The sequence below is a fragment of the Tetrahymena thermophila genome (genome assembly GCF_000189635.1).
Source record: "Tetrahymena thermophila SB210 genomic scaffold scf_8254752, whole genome shotgun sequence".
Taxonomy (NCBI): Eukaryota; Ciliophora; class Oligohymenophorea; order Hymenostomatida; family Tetrahymenidae; genus Tetrahymena; species Tetrahymena thermophila.
In genome coordinates, this window is record NW_002476512.1 from 795,422 (window position 1) to 814,928 (window position 19,507).

At 20.3% G+C, this 19,507-nt stretch overlaps 4 protein-coding genes across 4 annotated transcripts; 2 read left to right on the forward strand and 2 right to left on the reverse strand. All coding sequences in view use genetic code 6, as the record gives it.

Annotated features, from left to right (window-relative positions):
- Nucleotides 1–112: 112 nt before the first annotated feature.
- Nucleotides 113–2,264, reverse strand: TTHERM_00113110 (hypothetical protein; the record flags this gene model as incomplete). The annotated part of the gene is made up of 3 exons (XM_001010706.2): nucleotides 113–945; nucleotides 1,107–1,775; nucleotides 1,964–2,264. The coding sequence occupies 3 exons, from the start codon at nucleotides 2,262–2,264 to the stop codon at nucleotides 113–115; spliced, it is 1,803 nt and encodes a 600-aa protein (XP_001010706.2).
- Nucleotides 2,265–3,909: 1,645 nt separating this feature from the next.
- Nucleotides 3,910–4,953, forward strand: TTHERM_00113120 (porphyromonas-type peptidyl-arginine deiminase; the record flags this gene model as incomplete). The annotated part of the gene is made up of 1 exon (XM_001010707.1): nucleotides 3,910–4,953. The coding sequence occupies one exon, from the start codon at nucleotides 3,910–3,912 to the stop codon at nucleotides 4,951–4,953; it is 1,044 nt and encodes a 347-aa protein (XP_001010707.1).
- Nucleotides 4,954–6,339: 1,386 nt separating this feature from the next.
- TTHERM_000113149 (hypothetical protein) lies at nucleotides 6,340–6,666 on the forward strand (the record flags this gene model as incomplete). The annotated part of the gene is made up of 1 exon (XM_012796244.1): nucleotides 6,340–6,666. The coding sequence occupies exon 1, from the start codon at nucleotides 6,415–6,417 to the stop codon at nucleotides 6,664–6,666; it is 252 nt and encodes an 83-aa protein (XP_012651698.1). The 5' UTR covers nucleotides 6,340–6,414.
- Nucleotides 6,667–13,977: 7,311 nt separating this feature from the next.
- On the reverse strand, nucleotides 13,978–14,577 carry TTHERM_00113150 (hypothetical protein; the record flags this gene model as incomplete). Its single annotated transcript, XM_001010710.1, has 1 exon — nucleotides 13,978–14,577. The coding sequence occupies one exon, from the start codon at nucleotides 14,575–14,577 to the stop codon at nucleotides 13,978–13,980; it is 600 nt and encodes a 199-aa protein (XP_001010710.1).
- Nucleotides 14,578–19,507: the final 4,930 nt, after the last annotated feature.

Here is a 19,507-nt window from a genome sequence, read left to right on the forward strand (position 1 = left end):
ATAATTATTTCTAGTAAAAAGGTGAAAACTTAACAAATAAAAATGCATTGTAAATTTACTTTTATAAATAACAAACAACTCAAATATATGTAAATACATTTAAATCTAAATATCACTTCTAAGATTCAGAATCTACTCCTAGTTTAGTAGACTAATTTGTATGTGTATTTTATGAAGGATCATCATCATCTTCTATTTCTATTAAATTCATTTGTTAATTTTTATTCTTGTTATTAATATTATCCTTATTTAATTAAGAAGAATTATTATTATTATTTTGAGTAGGAAAGGATTTTTTCTTCTTCTTCTTATCTTTAGGATCGTTTGATGATTTTATAATATTAGAATTAGCTTAACTTTGTGCTGGAGCAGGAGTCAAATTAAATGCATTACCTTAACTGAACATAAAATTATTTGCAATTTGATTTGCTTATGGCTAAGTTGAGTAGAGCATCATATTTTATGAAAGATCTAATTATCCTAGCATTAATTACTGAGACGGATCCAAGTAATTAGAGAAAGCTATTCCTTAGTTATAGTATGGTTGCAAATAATAAGACGATGAGCCTAATCCTGATTGAGGCTTTAAATATTCCATTTACATAACTGAAGCAGCATTTTACAAAAGATTATTGTTGTTACTAGATTATGCTTAAGAGAGTAATTAGCTCAATTAAGATGTACTTAAATCTGCTCCTAACAATAAATTTGATGCCTATACAGCTTATGGTAAACTTTATGCATTCACTGATCCAGAAACAGATTATAAATTTTAATTTAATCCTGCAGCCTACAAAATATTCTGTGCATTTTGTAATTGTTATCCAGAAGACAAAGAAGTTGTATTATTTACATTATCTTTTTTAAACTTTTTCTTTTCTTATGTTTTGACACTTTCAACTTAATTTAAATCTTTTTCCACATCAGCTGTAGCTTTCTTTTGAACTTCAAGTAAAGTTTAAAAAATAAATTTAATAAATTTGAATTAAATTTTAAAAATAAAATTTTTATTTATTCATTTATATTTACTAATCTGTTTGTTTTAAATAAGATTTTATAATCAATAAAAACAGTAATTAATTTATAAAGAATAATTCAAGTCTTACTTTTATTGTTAAGTGTGGCTGTTGCAGAATTGAGAGCAGCGGTTAGTGAGTTGTTTGCCAAATTAGATGAGAGATTATTTGAAGATGATATTGCTGGATTGCTTGGGGGATTTGGTTTTTTTTTCTTTTTATTGAAATTTTCAGTTTCTTCTTCAATTTCATTTTTCTTTTCTAAGTTATGCATTATTTCTACTCTATTTTTGTATATTTCACTCTTAATAAAGTCTTTTAAATCACCGTCAAATGTTCTAAAATCGTCAATAAACACTTCAGCTAATTGCATTCTATGAGATACTTTAACAGATGTATTATTATACTCGTCGTCATCAATAAAAGGATCATTTTAATCATAGTACAGCTCATCTCTAAAGTTAACATTAGTTCCTTCTCCTTTTGATATAGCACCACTCTTTTTGGCAATTCTCTATATATTTTCTATCTAACCATATCTCAATATACGCTTATACAAGTCATCCGTTATGCTACTAACCTAAGAATGGTGTTATACGATATTAACATCTTCAAACTCTACCAAGTCAAGCTTAAAGTAATCTAAATTGTTTTCTCCATTTAATTTTAAAAAATCGCTTAGATAATTAAGTGTCTTATCTTCGGTAGTATTATAATTAACCCAATCGAAATTAGCCTTTATAACTACACCGTCTTCTTCTATTTTATTAAAAATATAATTCATATGTCTATTTGCTACATCTTACATAAATAGAGCAATTTAATTTCAAAAAACCTATTCGAAACAATATTCATCTTAAATTAAAAAATGAATTTTCTTCTAATGCTTGTTGCTGCTTAAATTTTCTCAATTAAAAAATATTCTGATCAAATAACTAATTAATTACATCCATTTACACGCTTTGACTGATTTTGTTTAATTTATTTAGTTAGCTCCTCAATAGACACCTTATTAGTGCTTCTTTATTTCTTTTTTTTCTTATCTGCTGATCCATTTACTGAATTTTTGTTGCCATTAACTTAGTCGAGCTTATTGTTGTTGTTGTTGTTCAAATTACTAAATTTTGCGATTGAAGGTTTATCAACTTCGTTTTCCTCTTCTTCCATAATGTCTGATGAGTTTGAGTCAGCAACATCTTCCCCCTCATCATCAAGACATATTACTTTATCTTACTTTGGCTTATCCATAATAAAAACTAGCTTGTTATAATTTCTAAGTAATTGTCCTTATTTATTTATTTAACTCTACAAATTTTTTCAATAATTATGCTCAAATTTGATTATATTTTATTATAAGTAATATCCTACAATCTCAATTTTGATATTATAATTAATTAATTAATAATTAACAAATAAAGGAATAAGCATGATCCCTACATATAAAAGCTGCAAAGCAAATTATTAAGAAGGAGAACTGCTAATCTGATTTAAAATTTTTGATTCTTATTAAATGAATTCTATCTCCCTAAGGATATATATCTTTTATATATTGTATAATCTAGAAAATCCAATTAAAATTTGCGGTTTTTTAATTTATTTCAAACACAATTTTTGAAAAGATCAATCATTCAATCAATCATCTTCTTATCCCTCTTAACAATTATTTTTTTTATTTACCTTAAGATCTTGTATTTAAACACTAAAAGCTGTTATTTGCTAATATATATTTGAAGTTAAAATGAATACCAATAATATTAATTAATTTTGAAATTAAATAAAAATATTTTTTTAGCAAATTTTGGATTCAAAGAATACAAATGCAAATGATTTATTTATCGATTGAAATTTACGAATATCATTGAACTTAAAATATCATTTTTATTAAAATAATAATTAACGAATGAGTGTACTAAATAAATAAATCATTAAAATAATATAAATTCAATTTAATTATATTTAAATTATTTAGATATTCACTAAAGCTTAAACGTAGCTAAAATATCCAGCCTGTTTACTCAATAAAATATTAAATTTAAATAAAAATAATAATATTTGAATATTAAAATTGAATAGAAGAATATTTTCATTAGAAGCATTTCAAATTGAAAATTAAATTCTTAAAACTTGAATAAAATAATATAATGTTTGATAATAATTATTTATTATAAATTTTAATTAATTTGTAAAAGTATGTTGAAGTTGTATTTTATTATTCAATAAAAGGTTATAAAATGCTTTTTTAAATTGCATCTTTTGAATAAATAGAATTATTTTAGTATTTTTTGTTCAATTGATTGATTTATTTAATAAGCCTAATTTTGGAAAAATATTTTCAGAATAGTAAATTTTAGAATAAAAAAATTGAATTTTCTATCTTTTTGTAATGAAATAAAATAGATTGTTGAGTCTACAATTAGATTATTTTATTGAAATAGAAGATAAAAAACTAAAATTATGATTTTTTGAATCTATAAATAGGTTCATTACAAAAATAAATACAATTATAAATGATAAGAAAAATTGTTATTTTTACTACTATAAGTTAAAAAATACTACTCTAATTTAATAACAGGTAAAAATATTAACTTTTTTTATTATTTTTAATTTACATATTGTTATCTTAACATTTTGTGAATAAATAATATTAACAGTAGACAGATGTGAGGATAATTAAATAGAATCTTCTTTAATTTTGCTTATTTTTTGCTTTTTATTTAAGAATAACTTAAAAGAATATTGATTAAATCCAATATTTTGTTCTACTTATGTTTGTAAATTAATTATTTAAAGTTAATATAAAAAGCAGAATAAAAATTAAATATAAGTTATTACTTAAATAAAAATAATTAATTGAATTAATAAAAAGTTAACAATAAACTAAACAAATTAAAAAATGATTGGAAAAAAACTCTATTAAATGCCTTACGAAGGTTCTTTACATAAATTAACTTGGATGGGCTTTCCTAAATCGTCAGAATTCACTCCGCATTTGTTAAATCTTTAATAAAATTTAGCACTTTTGGCTAAGACTATTTCTAAATATGAACCTGTGAATCTTATAGTTCCAGACAAGGAAACCTAGAAGATTGCTGAAAGATTTGTTGATTAGACTGATTTTTAGTCAAAATTTAATATTACATACATTTTAAATCCTATCTTCGATTTATGGCTTAGAGACACTGGGGCCATTTTTGTAAAGAGTTTGGAAAATCAATCTCAAGTATATGCTGTTGATTTTAACTTTAATGCTTGGGGAAATAAATTAGAGCCTAATGATGACAGATTTATTGCAAAGTTTATGATTCAACATGAGAAAGCAAATTTAATTTCAACAAAATTAGTTCTTGAAGGAGGAGCAATTGAAGTAGATGGAGAAGGTACAGCTATTTTAGCAGAAAGCTGTATTCTAAATGAAAATAGAAATCCTAATTGGACAAAAAGTGAAGTTGAGTAAGAACTTTATAGAATTTTGGGTATAGAGAAAATAATATGGGTTCCTGGAGTTAGAGGTATGGATATTACTGATGGACATATTGATTTATATGCTAGATTTGTTGGCCAATCAAATCCTGCTCACGTATTTGTTCATTTAGACCCAAAAGACCCTTCTACAAATGAAAATTTGTAAATAATACAAAATTCTACTGATGCTAAAGGAAGAAAGTTAATTCCAGTTATTTTACCTGCTCCAGACCATAATAAAATTAGAAAATAGCTATCTGAAATAAAAGAAAGTGCTTTAAGCTATTGTAACTATTTGGTGATGAATGAAGCAGTAGTATTGGCTAAATTTGGTGATGATGAGACAGATAATAAAGTGAAAGAAATTTTGTAGTAATAATTCTAAAATAGAACTATTGAAATGATTGATATTGATTATATTATAAATGGTGGAGGAGGCGCTCACTGCTCAACTTAATAGTAATTTGAATATTGAAAATCAATTCTGCTTTTATTTTACTATTCATTATTTATTAAATTTAATAAATAAATAAAACTAACTTGTCTCACAAAAAACGTTGTATTGTATTTTTAAATATGTTTTTTTCTTTAAATTCAAGAATTAAATTAATTTCTTATTTTTATAATTCTAATCTATTTTAAATTGAGTTTCTAACTGTAATATTAAATAATTGATATTTTTAAAATAAATAAAATAAAATAAAAGATTGCTTCTTTCATTTTCATAGATTTATTTTTTTTTAATACATTAAAGTATTTAAATAAAACAGTCATCATTTTATTCAAAAAATGATAATTTATAAAAAATATTGTTGAATAATTAATTATTTCATGGGCAGGAAATATATATTTAGAAGGGTAATCAATGATTTTCTAATAAATAGTAATATAAAAATGTTTTGAAACATATAAAAATTTGTTGACAAAGATTTATAATATTGAGTTAAACATTTTTTTCATTAATTTTTTATGTCAAAAAAATTTAATACAAATAAATAATTTAAACATTTTTTATTTTTATTTGCTAATAAATTAATGGAAAATACATTAAATTTTAATTTATAAGCTAACTTTATTTGTATGAATTAGTTTTTTTTGGATTAAATTCAAGTTTTTTTAAAATATTCTAATAATGTTTATGTGTTTTATTATACTTTCTTTTCATAAGAATAATAAAATCATTTTTCATCTTTTTAATTGATATATTAATTTTTGATAGGAATAAACAGATAATTATAATCAATCAAATATAAATATTCAAGAAATGATAATATCTTATATAAAAATGCTTTTAATTTACTTTCGATTTTATAATTTTTTATTTTAACCTAAAATCATTTTTAGTTTACTTATTTGCAAATGAGATTTGACAAAAAATTAGGTCTAACATATTCTTAATTTATTCGAAAGAAAATTTTATTGAAAATTCGCAATAAATTAATATTTTATGACTGAAATTGAGTCAATCTCATAAAATATTGAAAAGAAGATTAAATTATTTAAAAAATTAAATCTTTTATTAACATTTATGTCCAAAGTATTTTTATTTGGTTCAAAAATTAGAATAAATAATTTAAAAAAATAAAATAACGCATAAAAGAAATCATTTTACCATTTTATTATGAAATAAAGTGATAAATTTATTTTATAAAATAAGCGTTTGTTATAAAACCAAAATACAGCAAGAGACGCATATTACAAATGAAATTCTTTTATATTTTTTAGAGAAGCAAATTCTTTTCTAATTATTATATTGACGGCTCAAATTTGAAGTTACATATGGAAAATTTGCAAAAAATTTACTTGAGATCGAAATGTTTTTTTTGTTTAAAAAGTTATCAAATAGTATATGCAATATCATATAATAATTAATCTAAAATAAAATAAAACGAAGTATAAACAAATAAACAAACAATCATCACAAAAACTATTAAAAATGAACTAAAATATTGAAATCGTTTAAGATACCTACTAACCTGGTAAAACCACTTTCTAAAACAATTGTAACACTTGTCATGGTTATGACACTGAAGGTGATTGTAGCTTTTTAATGTCAGTTAACTCAATTGCTCCTTAAAAGTCATTCAAGACCTAGAGCATCTTCACATACAAGCCTGTTAACTTCAACTTTTAATATGGAAACAAAGATGAAGTCAGCACTATTATGGATCAAATTAAGAGATTTTGAATTAATATCTTGATAAAATATTACTAAGATTATAATTTATATCTGTTTACTCTATTTTATAATTCATACAATCATAACAAAATTTCACATAAAGAAATGACATTTTATTTTTTTAGATAGTTTTTTATGTTACTAATTTGAAATCAGATTTTAGTTTAATAAATTTCAGATGAATTCACTCAATTATTTTACTTTTTTATCAAGTTTGTTAATAAAAATATAAACAAGATGTATCAAAATAAGATCAACATAAAATGACAAAATAGTCTAACATTTAATAGATGAAATACCTTTAAAAATACTCAATTTATATTTAAATCTAATATAAATTTTTATGAGTAAGATAATATTTATAAATTGAAATTGAAATTCTATCTATTTTGAAATATTTATTCAATAATCATTCAGAAGAATAATGGGTTAAGTCAATTTAATTTATTTTAAAAAAATTAATTAATTATTATTTTGATCATTTTTAAATATTATTACCTTGAAATATTACTTTTTGAAATATATTTGTTCTGAAAATTGTTTAAAAAATACATTAATTGCCATATAATTTGATTAAAAAGAAAATACTTAAAGAAAGAAAAAAAATAAATAATAATCTTTCAAGATCGAAAAATTGAATCTAAAAATTAATTACTTCAATTTTATTTTATCATGGAATTATTTTTGTTTTTAGTAATTAATATTTGTAGACATTTATGCCAATTTAAAAATTTCATTTTATCCTTATAATAGTGCAGTTCTAAACAAATTTTATTTCTAATAATATAGTTTTGATAATAAATTTTTGATACTTTTTTAGGACAAATTGTTATTATATTAAGAAATTAATTGTTAAAAATAGCAATTTTATTTAATTTAAAAATTATTATTATGGATGAATGTTAATTTTATTTTTAGTACTTTAAATTTTTTACTTTTACCAAAAAAATATTATAAATTAGCCAGATTTTTTTGAGATAATGCCAAATAGTTGTCTGTCTATCTGTATACTTTAAATTTATTTAAAATACTATATTCCCTAAAAATTTATATAAAATTTTTGGCATAATATTTAGACAAAGAATAATTTTATTTATTTAAGATTGAATCTTGAATAAAGTAGAAACATTTAAATTTATTTATTCCTTTATATTTATTAATAATCTTCATAGTTAAAACATAAATAACATTTGTAAAATATAATTAAGTTTTTCAATATTAAAACATTCCTATTTATACAAAATTTAATTAATTTCTTACATTTAAAATAATTGAAATTTTGCAATATTTTATTGTTGAATGAATACACAATATTTGATTTAATTAATATTATTATATTTTTTTAACAAATATTTAAACATAAAGCTAATAAAAAATTACTATGTTGTTCATCCATCAACTTCTTTAATTTAAATTTATAATTTCATAAAATGTTAATATTTTATTTAACAAATATTTAAAGTTAATTTTCTTTTTTTTTTAAGTTAAAGAATTTGTTTTTCAGCAGTTTTATTAAATATTTATTTTATCTGTTTAAAATAATCAGTAAAAAATAATATTTTTATTTTAATTAGTTAGTCTTTCCTATTCTTTTCTTTTTTAAAGAAAAAAAATTTTAATTTAAATATTATAAAAATAAATTGATATTTTGCAATATTTTATTATTTAATTAGTATTTTTCATTTTTTTAATAAGTTTTTAAGCATTAGACTAATAAATAAGAACTCATTATCTTATTTATCCATCAAATTCTTTAATTTAAATTTGAAATTTTAAAATTGTTGTTTATTTTATTTTATTTTATAAACCTTGAGAGCTGATTTTATTTGTTAAAAATGCTAAAAAAAAATTGCTATTTAATAGTCAAAATTTTTAAATTAATTTTGCTAAAATAATTAATTAAAATATTATTTATTATTTTTGATTAGTTAGTCCTTCCTATTATTATATTTAAAAATAATATGTGATACAATATTTTTAACCAGCAATGTTAATTATTTCTTATTAATTTTATTTTTAAATCTTGAGTGTTTGTTTTATTTTAAAATTTTAATTAGATGTTTAGTATGTTTAATTTTTTTGAATAACTTTAAGAATTGAAAAACAGAATATTTGTTTTTTAATTTAAATTAATATTTTAAGAGCAATAAGATTTTGTATTTGTTTAAAATGAGCAATCAAATCAAATAAAAATCTTAAATAAATTTTCTTTATGCATGCTAAACAAACAAACAAATTTAATAAATAAAGCTTATTATCTTTAATTAATTATTTCTTATGATATGATATTTTTAAATGTATTGAGTACATTTCATTTTTAATTTTTAAGTTTTTTATAAACTTTATTTTTGTTTCAAATAAATATTTATATATTTTAAATTTATATTCTACTATATAAGTATATTAACAATAATCTAATTATAATGAAATTAAAAATTAGTTTAATAGTAAATTATTCTACATTATTGATTGCTTTTTAATAATTTTTTCATTTATAATAATTAGTTACCTTGAAAATTAATTCACTTAAATATTCTGAAACATATCATTAAAAAAATATATATATATAATGTAAAAGTTAAGATATATTGATATTTAAAAGAGTAATATATTATTTTTATAAAATTAATTTTCTAATAGAAGAATGAAAAAAAAAAATTTATTTGAAAGTATTTAAATTTCAAATAATTTTAGCTCTAAACTTATAAATTGTATAATTTTATTATGATTTTTTAATTAGGACTTAATAAGAAAGATCAAATATCCTAATGCTTATAAATTTACTTCATGAATTATCTTTAAAGGCTTAAAAGCTTATATTTGCTTAATTTTTTCATGATTATATCAAGTTTTTAATAAAAATAATAATTGTTATTTGCAGTACGATCTAAAATTTATTTATAGTACGGTAAAAATTTATTTTTTTACATTTAGATTTTTAGAGTAAATGTAAGATCAATTACAAAAGCTCTTCAAAAACTTGTTTAAAAGCTAAATCCAACACATAAAAAATTGTTTAGTAACTAGCATATTTAAAATTAATTTATTTGAGAATGTAATTTACTTTTTAAATAGTACTTGCTCTATAAATGCTAGCTAGTTAGATTAATTATGTAATTTAAATTTTTCTGAAAATTTAGATAAATCGTTCAATCAATCTTCTTTGAATTTTCATTCACATAAATACTGATTGATGTAGATTAATTTATTAATTTATTTAATTGTCTTCTTAAAATTATGGAAATGGTAATAATTTATTCCTTACTTAAAATAATATGCAATTATTAATTGATCATTTGTAAATTATTGATTTTAACTTCAAAAATAATAGTTTATGTAAAATATGTAAACACACAATTTAATCATTATCAGTAAAAGAAATTTAGGATATTGAATGAATGAATGAATGAATGATAAAGAAGGAAAACCTTATATATTGTTTAAAAAATAAAATAAATATATTTGGGTAAAACAGCTCTCACTAGGTTTATAGTATAATACAGTATAATTTATACTATTATTAGCTAATAATTACATGATATAATTCAACTTTACTCTATAAAATTTTTAATTTTATTTTAAGTAAAGAATTTGTGTTAATTGTGAAAAAATATTGAAAAAAGTAAAAGTATCTTCTCTAATTTTAAAGAACTGATTACTATTTTTTTTATTCAACTACTTTTTTGATACATCTTTTCGAGAATTATATTTATTTAGTAGGTATTTTTAGAGATTGTTAACAACCAAATAAAATTTTTGATAATTTTTGAAAGTAGTTATATTTTATAGACTTCTAACTAGAGGGATAATAAGAGAAAAATATTTCGATAGAAATTACATTATTTCTTCGAGTAAGTTTAATAAGTATAAATGGAATAAATAAATTTATACTTTTATTTTTCTAGTTTTTTTTATGAACTAAAGCATGAAAGAAAATAATTAAGTTTCATTCATATATTTGATAAGATGATTGCAAAAATTAAAACCAGAACAAAATAAATGTTTAAATTTATTATTAAAATATTTAAAAAATTAAGTATGTAAGTAAATAATTTTCTTTAATTTCTTCACATAAAAAAATTGAATAGGTTTTTAATTTATTAATAATTATTTAAAGATTATTTTATTACTGCTTTTTTAATTTGTTGTGATAAAATTTATTTGATTTGATAAAATATTTTTTGATAATGCTTTATAAAAAAATAAAAACAGATTAAAGCAGTAAAAAAAGCTTTTGTTTTTTTTAAATATTTTTAACTTTTTGATGGGATGGATTTGTTTTTAAGGATAAATAAAAAAAGATAGCAGAATATAAATTAATAGTTAAAAATATAGTTTATTCATAGATATTTAAGTGCATTTTAAAATATTTGAGTAAATTTAAAAATACAAAGAACAACAAAGATTTAAAAATTCTTTTAAAAGTAATCAGTAATTGATTTTTTGAAATTTATTGATAAAAAGTTGATTCAATAATTTCTATTTAATGTTTTCTATGAAATTAATAGAAAATATTAATTAGCAAATACCCAATACTTCTAGAAGAATCCTATTTACTTAATATAAATAATGCTAAGAATATTAGGTGTAACGAAAGAAAGATTGAATGATATATTAAATTACGTATTGAAATTGATCTTAATGCTAATTCTTGATTTATGACTTAATTTATGTCGAAGCAATAATTAAATTGTTAATTTTTAGATTTAAAAAAAATCATACTGAAATACTGGATACATCAGTCAGTCAGTCATTCAATCGATATTTAACTAAAAATATAAATCTTATAATTTTTAAAAGTGTAAGGCTTTTTATTGTTTATCATGTTTATTTTAAAATTGTAATAAAAATGGCAAAAAGCAAATAACAAATCTGATATTCTGACATATTTTAAAAACAAACAAATAAAATGAATGAATAAAACTAAATAAAATTTTAAAGTTTTTTAGGATGTTTTGGTACTATAAATTTAAAGATTACACTAATTTATTTTATAACTTTGTTAGAGACCAGAATCTTTTTAGTTAGATATGGCTTTGATTTGGTATTATAAAATTTGTGCTATTGTATTTCTTAAAAAAACTTGCAAAAATTAACTTCACTTTTTTTACACATTTTGAGAGAATTGTTATTTTTAAGGCTTCTTAGTTTTCTAAGTGTAATCTAAGCAAAATGGTTGGTATCATAGGACGGACCATTGGATTTATCTAAAATTTATACATGGATCAAATTTAATAGAAAATTTATAGACCTAAACTTATGATGACTCTTTTCTAAAATTAGTAAGAGAATGTATTGGTATTTACTTCTTCAATTTTTTGATCTTTCTTTTAAATAAATAAAGAAATAGTATAGATACTTAGAAGATTTCAAAGGAAACAAAAAGTTTTATAAAAAATATTTAAAATTAAATAAAGTATGAAGGTAATTCATATGAAATGGTATTTGAATTAAATATTTTATTTGAAATGCTTGTACTAGAAATATTTATTTTTAGTGTTTATTTTGAACTTTGAACAGAAAGTATAACAAAAAAATTAATATTTTGAAGATAATTTATCAATTTCAAATTTATTATCTGGGGATTTTTTATGAACAGAAAGCAAATTTAAAAAAACGAATAATACAATGCTCTTTTCTACAACATTTCTTCTTCTTTTTAAAAAATTGAATTGGCTTATTAAAAACTGATCTAATTTACAAAAAAAGTATGAATTAACAGTGATTAAAACCAGCTTTATTTTATTAGTGTAATAAGAATCTTATTTTATTGTAAGCAATCATTATTTCAATCAAAAATCTTTAGTGATTAGAAAGCAATCAGAATAAAAATAATAGAAGCCACAGTAAAAGTAAGTTAAACATTGATAAATATAAAATGCTAGAAGAAAAATTAAATTAATGTTTGTTATGTCATTAGTAATCTAATTTATAATTTCATAGTCGGAAATCTAGTATTTCTAAATAAATTATTTTTTAGCAATGACTATTTACAAAATTTTGAGTAGAATTCAATTTCACGTCAGTTTTTTTATATAAAAAAGAAAAAAATGAGTGATATTATTTGTATTTAGAATTATATTTTGTGAATTTCATCTAAATCAAATAGAGAACTTTTTTGAATTTAAGGTGATAGAATGGGATGTAATCATATATTTAATACATGGTATTTATACAATTGAAGCTACTTCAAATTTAAAGTTAAAAAGAAATAAATAAATCTTTTTTATTATAAAGCTTACATGTCAGAAATCATTTATTACATTTTATAATTGCATAAAATACAAAAAAATGCATACTTATTTATTTCTCATTTTTAATATAAAGAATATTTAAATTAAAATCTCCTTAAATACTAAGGTAAATTGACAGATACTTTTGTTAGAATTTTTTTTTTTTTTCGCTTATTCGAATGAACATGTTTTCAATAACATTTATTAAAACAGGAAAAAAGTTAATTACTTGAGATAGAAAGCAGTATTTTGATTGGTACAAAAGATTAATTATCAATTTTATTTATTTACATAATATTTATCTAATAGAGATAAAAATGACAGACACAGCAGTCTATTTCATAATTTTGTAAATAAATAAATAAAATTAAAAAGCCAAAAGCTAAATTATTAAAAAAGATAGATTGTACACTATCTATTTTACATGAGCTATGTGTGTTAAAGTAATTGATTATAGTAAATTTAAAATTTTTAAAGAAGTGCATGCAATAAATAAAAATAGATTTTGTTAAGATAGATAGATATATATTTATTTTATAAGCTAAGTAAGTATTAACAATAATTACAATTAATGAGTTATAATTACTTTTAAAAAGAGAGTATTTTATATACTGATTGTTTATTATAGATTTTTAGTTTCAGTTTACAAGCTTTGAAATGTGTTTACATTTTATGAATTTTTTGTTGGTTTATATGATTAATTAATTATGTTATTATAATGAGGGTATTTTTGATTGAAATTAGATATTGTGTTTATAAGAATGAATCAAAGAGTGAGTGAGTGAATAATTAAATAATTTTCACTCCAATCCTTTTTAATTAATTATCTAGAAAATATGCTATAAACAGGTTGATGAATACTTGTTTGTTTGTTTGTTTATTTATTTATCTTATATTTGTGAGAATGAGTCTTTGCTTTTTAAAGCAGAAATTTAAATTAAAAAATATTCTATTGTTTGCACGCTTTAGTTTAGATTAATTGCTATAAGATCAGTTAAATCAAATGTTTTAATTATTAGTGTGTAATAATATCAAAATGATATATTAATAATTTATCAGCCAGTTAATAAATCAATTAATCAATCAATCAGTTTAGCTTGAATTCTACAACTTCTTCTTGCTCGTCTCCACAGTCAATTTAAATTGGCTCGACGTTTAAAGAGTAATTTTAATTTTCTTCAAAATTTAGAGATTCGCAGTAGCGCAATACTTAGAAAACGTCATAGTGTTGCACGTTGTGGAAAATTTTACTTTCGTTTAGGGAGTTGCAATTTGTATTGAGTGATTTTATATTTTTAAGAATATGTCCTCTATTTTAATTAGTATTTTCATTGGGACTTTCACCCTTTTACTCAATTACAAGGCTAGTTTCACTGTTAATTTCCTTTTATTGTTTGATAATGGCTGCAATTTATTTAGCTCTTTAGAGTACGTTTTACTCATAGCATCTGATAATGTCTTCAATGTTTTCTTCATGACGTTTTTTCATTTTGATTAAACAAATGTCTTGTTATATAGAAATTAAACTCTTTTAGTATTCTTTCATGTCAAGAACTTCGAAGAGGCAGCTTCTCAGAAGGAGGATTTCATTTTTTAGCTTTTCCTCTATCCTGAAAGCTTTATCACTAATGTTGCTGCTCTCTCTTTCAATATGTCTTTTTATCTGCTTTGCTTGATAGCATCCCATTTTAAAAATGTATTTGCTTGATTGTTATATAAAAGCAAGGAGCGTTGATTATTATGAGAGTTAACAATTAAATAAATAAATATATTGGTTTTAAGAATTGATGATTTATGGATATTATTAGATTTTGATTTCTCTAATTTACTGTAATTGTTTTTATTTTTAATTTTTTTGAATTAATAAATTATAATTTTTTTTGGGAGAGCAAAAACATTTAAAAAGGTGAATGAATTTAATTAATAAGTTGGAAGGGAAATTAATAAATAAATAAATAAATAAATAAATTCTTAGTTACAATTTATTAAACTTCTTTTGATTTTCTTTGGGCATGTAAAATTTAATATAAAAAAAATTTGTTAATTTAATTTTTCTATTTATTACATTACAGGAAAGTAAATTATAAAATTACGATTGATATCTATCTATCTATCTGTATGTATGTATCTAACTATCTATCTATCTATCAATCTGCAATATTTGCTTGAGTTATAAGATAGAATTCAAAATCAAATATCTTTATAAATAAAGATTAAAATTTGAATGAAATTAATCTAATAATGTGGCAACATCTGTTACTACTTACAAATCATTCAATAATCTATGCAAAACGATATTATTGATCATTTTCAAAGCATTTAAAAAAACCAGATGTAAGGAAATAGATGAATATTTTGATTGATCTTTTGTCGATAGTATTTAACTTTTGAATAAGTATAAAAAATTAATTTAAGTCAATCTTATTTCAATTTCATTTAATCTGTTATTCTTTTAGAATAGAAAATTCTCCTAAAATGCTCTGTTGCTTTCTTTATCGAAGCTTTTGCTTAGATCAATAACATTCTTTTTTTCTATTGGAATTCAACTTCACCATAAAATCTAAATTAACAAAATATTATATCTACCTGATTTTTTATGTAACTTTAACGCAGTCTAAAAACAATTAAAATCTGATATATCGAATTTAAAACTCAAATTTCCCTAAATAAAAACAAACGCAGGTAACAGAAAATATGTTTTAACTCATCTACATTTTTTTTATTAATAATCTATAAATAATAAATAATCTATCTGCTTTATAACAGATAAAGGAATTAATAAAAAGTATTGCTCTTTGTTTCGAATTAGTTAGTGATGCTTATAAGATTAAATATAATTTATAAGACTCTTTATTGCTAGGAATAGCTTTAATTATTTGTAAAATGTAATTTTGTAATTTTTAGATCGGATTATTTACCAAAATAAATGAAAGGAAAATATACTTTTACTAAAAAAATCATTTGTTTCAAAATGCTAAAATATATATCACTTAGCAAGCTTGCTTGGTTATAGATTAAGCTTATATCCCTAGAAATAATAAAAATTCATTCAATTATAATTAAATTACTCTAACCCGACTAAATTGATTCATGTGTTTATTTGCTTGATTGATTGCTTGCTTGCTTGTGAATAGCATAAACATAGAAAAAGTATCGTCCTTTTTAATAAAATATTAGGTGAAATAGACAGTAATAAAAAAAAATAATTAAGCACTAAGTTAATCATGCTAAATAGTATAAATGAATGAACATAATATTTCATAAAAAGCTCTCTAAATTACTACTTTTTCCCGAATTATAATCAACAAAATTCAAAAAAAAAATCACCAACCTAGCAATTTCTTTGATCATTGCTAAGTTTTTATTAAGGAAATTTCCTTTTCATAAAAAGTTTATATAAAATACTTCTAACAATAATTTATCATAAGTAAATGTATTTAATAATGCAATGCTTCGAAACATCCACAAACACTTAGTATAAATCTTTTGGTAATACTTCTGGCTTTCAAAATTAGCAAGGGAACAATTAATTTATCAAAAAAAATCTATCCTTTTATGATTGTATGTAGAATTTATTACGAATTATTTATTTATTAATTTAGTACTAATTTGATTTCCTTCTCAAGCATTCATTCACTCTCTCTTAACATCATTTCAAATATTAAATTTCCCAAATGAAATTTGTAACCTAATTCCAATACAAATTTCAATTAAGGTAGATTTATATATTTATATTCCTTGCTTCTTTCATTTTACATAAGTATTAAATACTTTTTATTTATTTATCCACAAATATTTATTTGTTTTACTAAATACTTTTGGTAAATTAGGTAAATACTTTTTATATTTTAATATGAAGAGGAACTGTAAATAAAATGAGTCTCATTAGTTAAAACAATTTTTACATTCAGATCCAGTACGCCAAAAAAGGGATAAAATAATAATGAAATAGAAATTAAGAGGCGAAACTATCAATTTTTCTCTTTCTCTTAATTTAATCTAATTTTTATAATTAGACTGGTATAGCAAACATAATGCTGCTAAGTGAAAAAAAATTGCTAAATTTTAACATAAATTAGCAAAACTACAAACCAAAAGAATCTTACAAAAACATTTTAATTGCATGCATATACTTATTAGTAAACGTTAATTAAACTTTAAGTTCTTTGGAAAAATTTAAATAAACTCCTATCAGATTTAAATTGAAAACTTCTTTCTGATAATGGACTAATTTTCAATATATCTTGCTATGAGATTTGGTACTAAATTAAAATATAAAATAAACAGACAATCAATCAGACAGACAGACAGACAAACAGATAGACCGATTGATATCTGACTGGTTGACTGAATAGCTTTTTTCAATTAAAAATTATTTGACTACTAAAGGGAGAGAAAAGAAAAAATATTAAATTAAGGACAGTAAAAGCTAACTAATAAATAAAAATTGTTATTCAAATTATTTTTCTTTCTTTCTAAAATATTAATTGGATACATCCATCATACAATTAGAAAACCACATTTTTGTATTTTTAATTAGTTTGTATGTTTGTTTACCTGCGAATCTTACAAATGCTAATCATAATTTAAAAATATTGTTAAAAGATTACAAAATTTAAAAATAATCAGCTCATTAAAAAAATGTGCTTGCTTGAATTTTGAAGTAAACAATTGCTTAAAATCTGTAAAAAAAAAATTCTTTTATAATTTTCAAAATATTATTTCATCGTTTTAGTTCGTGCCTACTATTTGAATTTAATTTCGCAATACATCATTTACAATTTTTTTAATAAAATTATCTATAATTTGTAGTAAATTATTCATTATTAAACGTTAATAGAAGAATGAAATATAGATGAATAATTATTAAAGTATAAATTTATAAAAATGCTAAAAAATTCAAATAATTTAGCAAAGAGTATATTTATTTTATTTGTCTTATTTTATAACAAAACCAGCTGAAACATCTCTAAATTGTTTAATAATTTTTAGATATTTTAAAAATTGGACATAAAAGAGAAAGGAGAGTAAAAATCATAGACTATATTATTATTATAAAATTTTATTATTAATGAAAATTATAGATTGATAAAGACTTATAAAATCTGATATTTTTAGATGAAAGTTCATTGATCAGAACAGCTTTACTTCTTAAAATTTGTAAATATGTTATTTGCTTTTACTTTTAATTATTTTTTCTTCTATTTTTTTTAATTTTCCTATGTAAAAACTATTTTATGTAATTAAAGCGATTTAATACCTCTCTAAGCCATCAAATTTATCGAAGTATCGTATTTTAATCAATCTATTTATTTTAATCCGTGCTTACAATCATCTTTAAATTTAAATGCTTTTTTACAATTTTAAAATTAAATGTAAATCCTATTTTCCTAAAAAAGTTTACAAAAACTCTCAAAATAATACATTCATGATTAAATAGAATATTTTTCACAAGCTTTCACTATTTAATTTGAAATTTTGATGAAATAAATAATACATGCTTACATACATACATACATACATACATACATACATACATACATACATACATACATACATACATACATACATACATACATACATACTAATATGAATTGATTTAATATAATTGCTTCAATTTTTCAAAACTTCTTCAATATTAAACTTCAAAATTTATGATATTAATGAATCTAATTTTGTTTATACAAATTTTTTAAGAGTTTTTGTAATAAAAAACTCCACCTTTTCTTAGTTTATAGCAATTTAGAATTGATTAGTCCTTTCTTAGAAAAGTAAGAAAAATTCTACCTTAATTAATAAAATTACCATACAAACAAACATAGAAAAATAATTCAAAAAGGGCTATAAAGAATTTATAAATTTTGAATAAATTACATTGATGTACTTTAAATTTTTTGCAATTTTTATGTTATTAAAATATAAAATTTTCTCTTAAAATTTTGGATTTGTAATTTATTCAGCTCATTTAAAAATCAATAACTTTTTTGTCAAGATTTGCATTTATTTTTTTATTTAAAACAAATATCCGTCTTTAAATATTTCACTAAAATAAAAGGAATTTTGTTTTTTCAATTGTTTAAGTTGATTTTTCTTCAGATATTTCATTTAAATTTTAAATTTTGCAAGTTAAATATGAATTAATTGTGTTTAGTAAATTATTTAAAATAAATAAAATCCTTATTTATTTTTTTATTTAATAACTGATTTCATTTTGAAATATTCTTCTAAGGGTCTTATTAAACCTAAAACAAACTTTGCATTTTTACCTCTTTTTAATAAATGATTTATGAAGATAATAATAAATAATAAATTTATTTTATTAACAATAAGAATTGCTTCAATTTAATAAATCAAAAAGATTTAATTAATTAAATTAGATTATGAAGTTAATTGGTTAAAAAAGAATAAATATGTCATATAAATTTTATCAATATAATTTTGAAGAATTTAATTAAATCCTTGAAAATTAATTAATTTTACTTTTTTGTTTTCTTTTTAAAAAAAAATCAATTTTGATAACAGGATAAAGCTTGAATCAGTTATTGATTTATTAATATTTAAATCTTTATATCATCAATTTTTCTTCTTAAATTAACAAATAAATTGTATTTTTAATT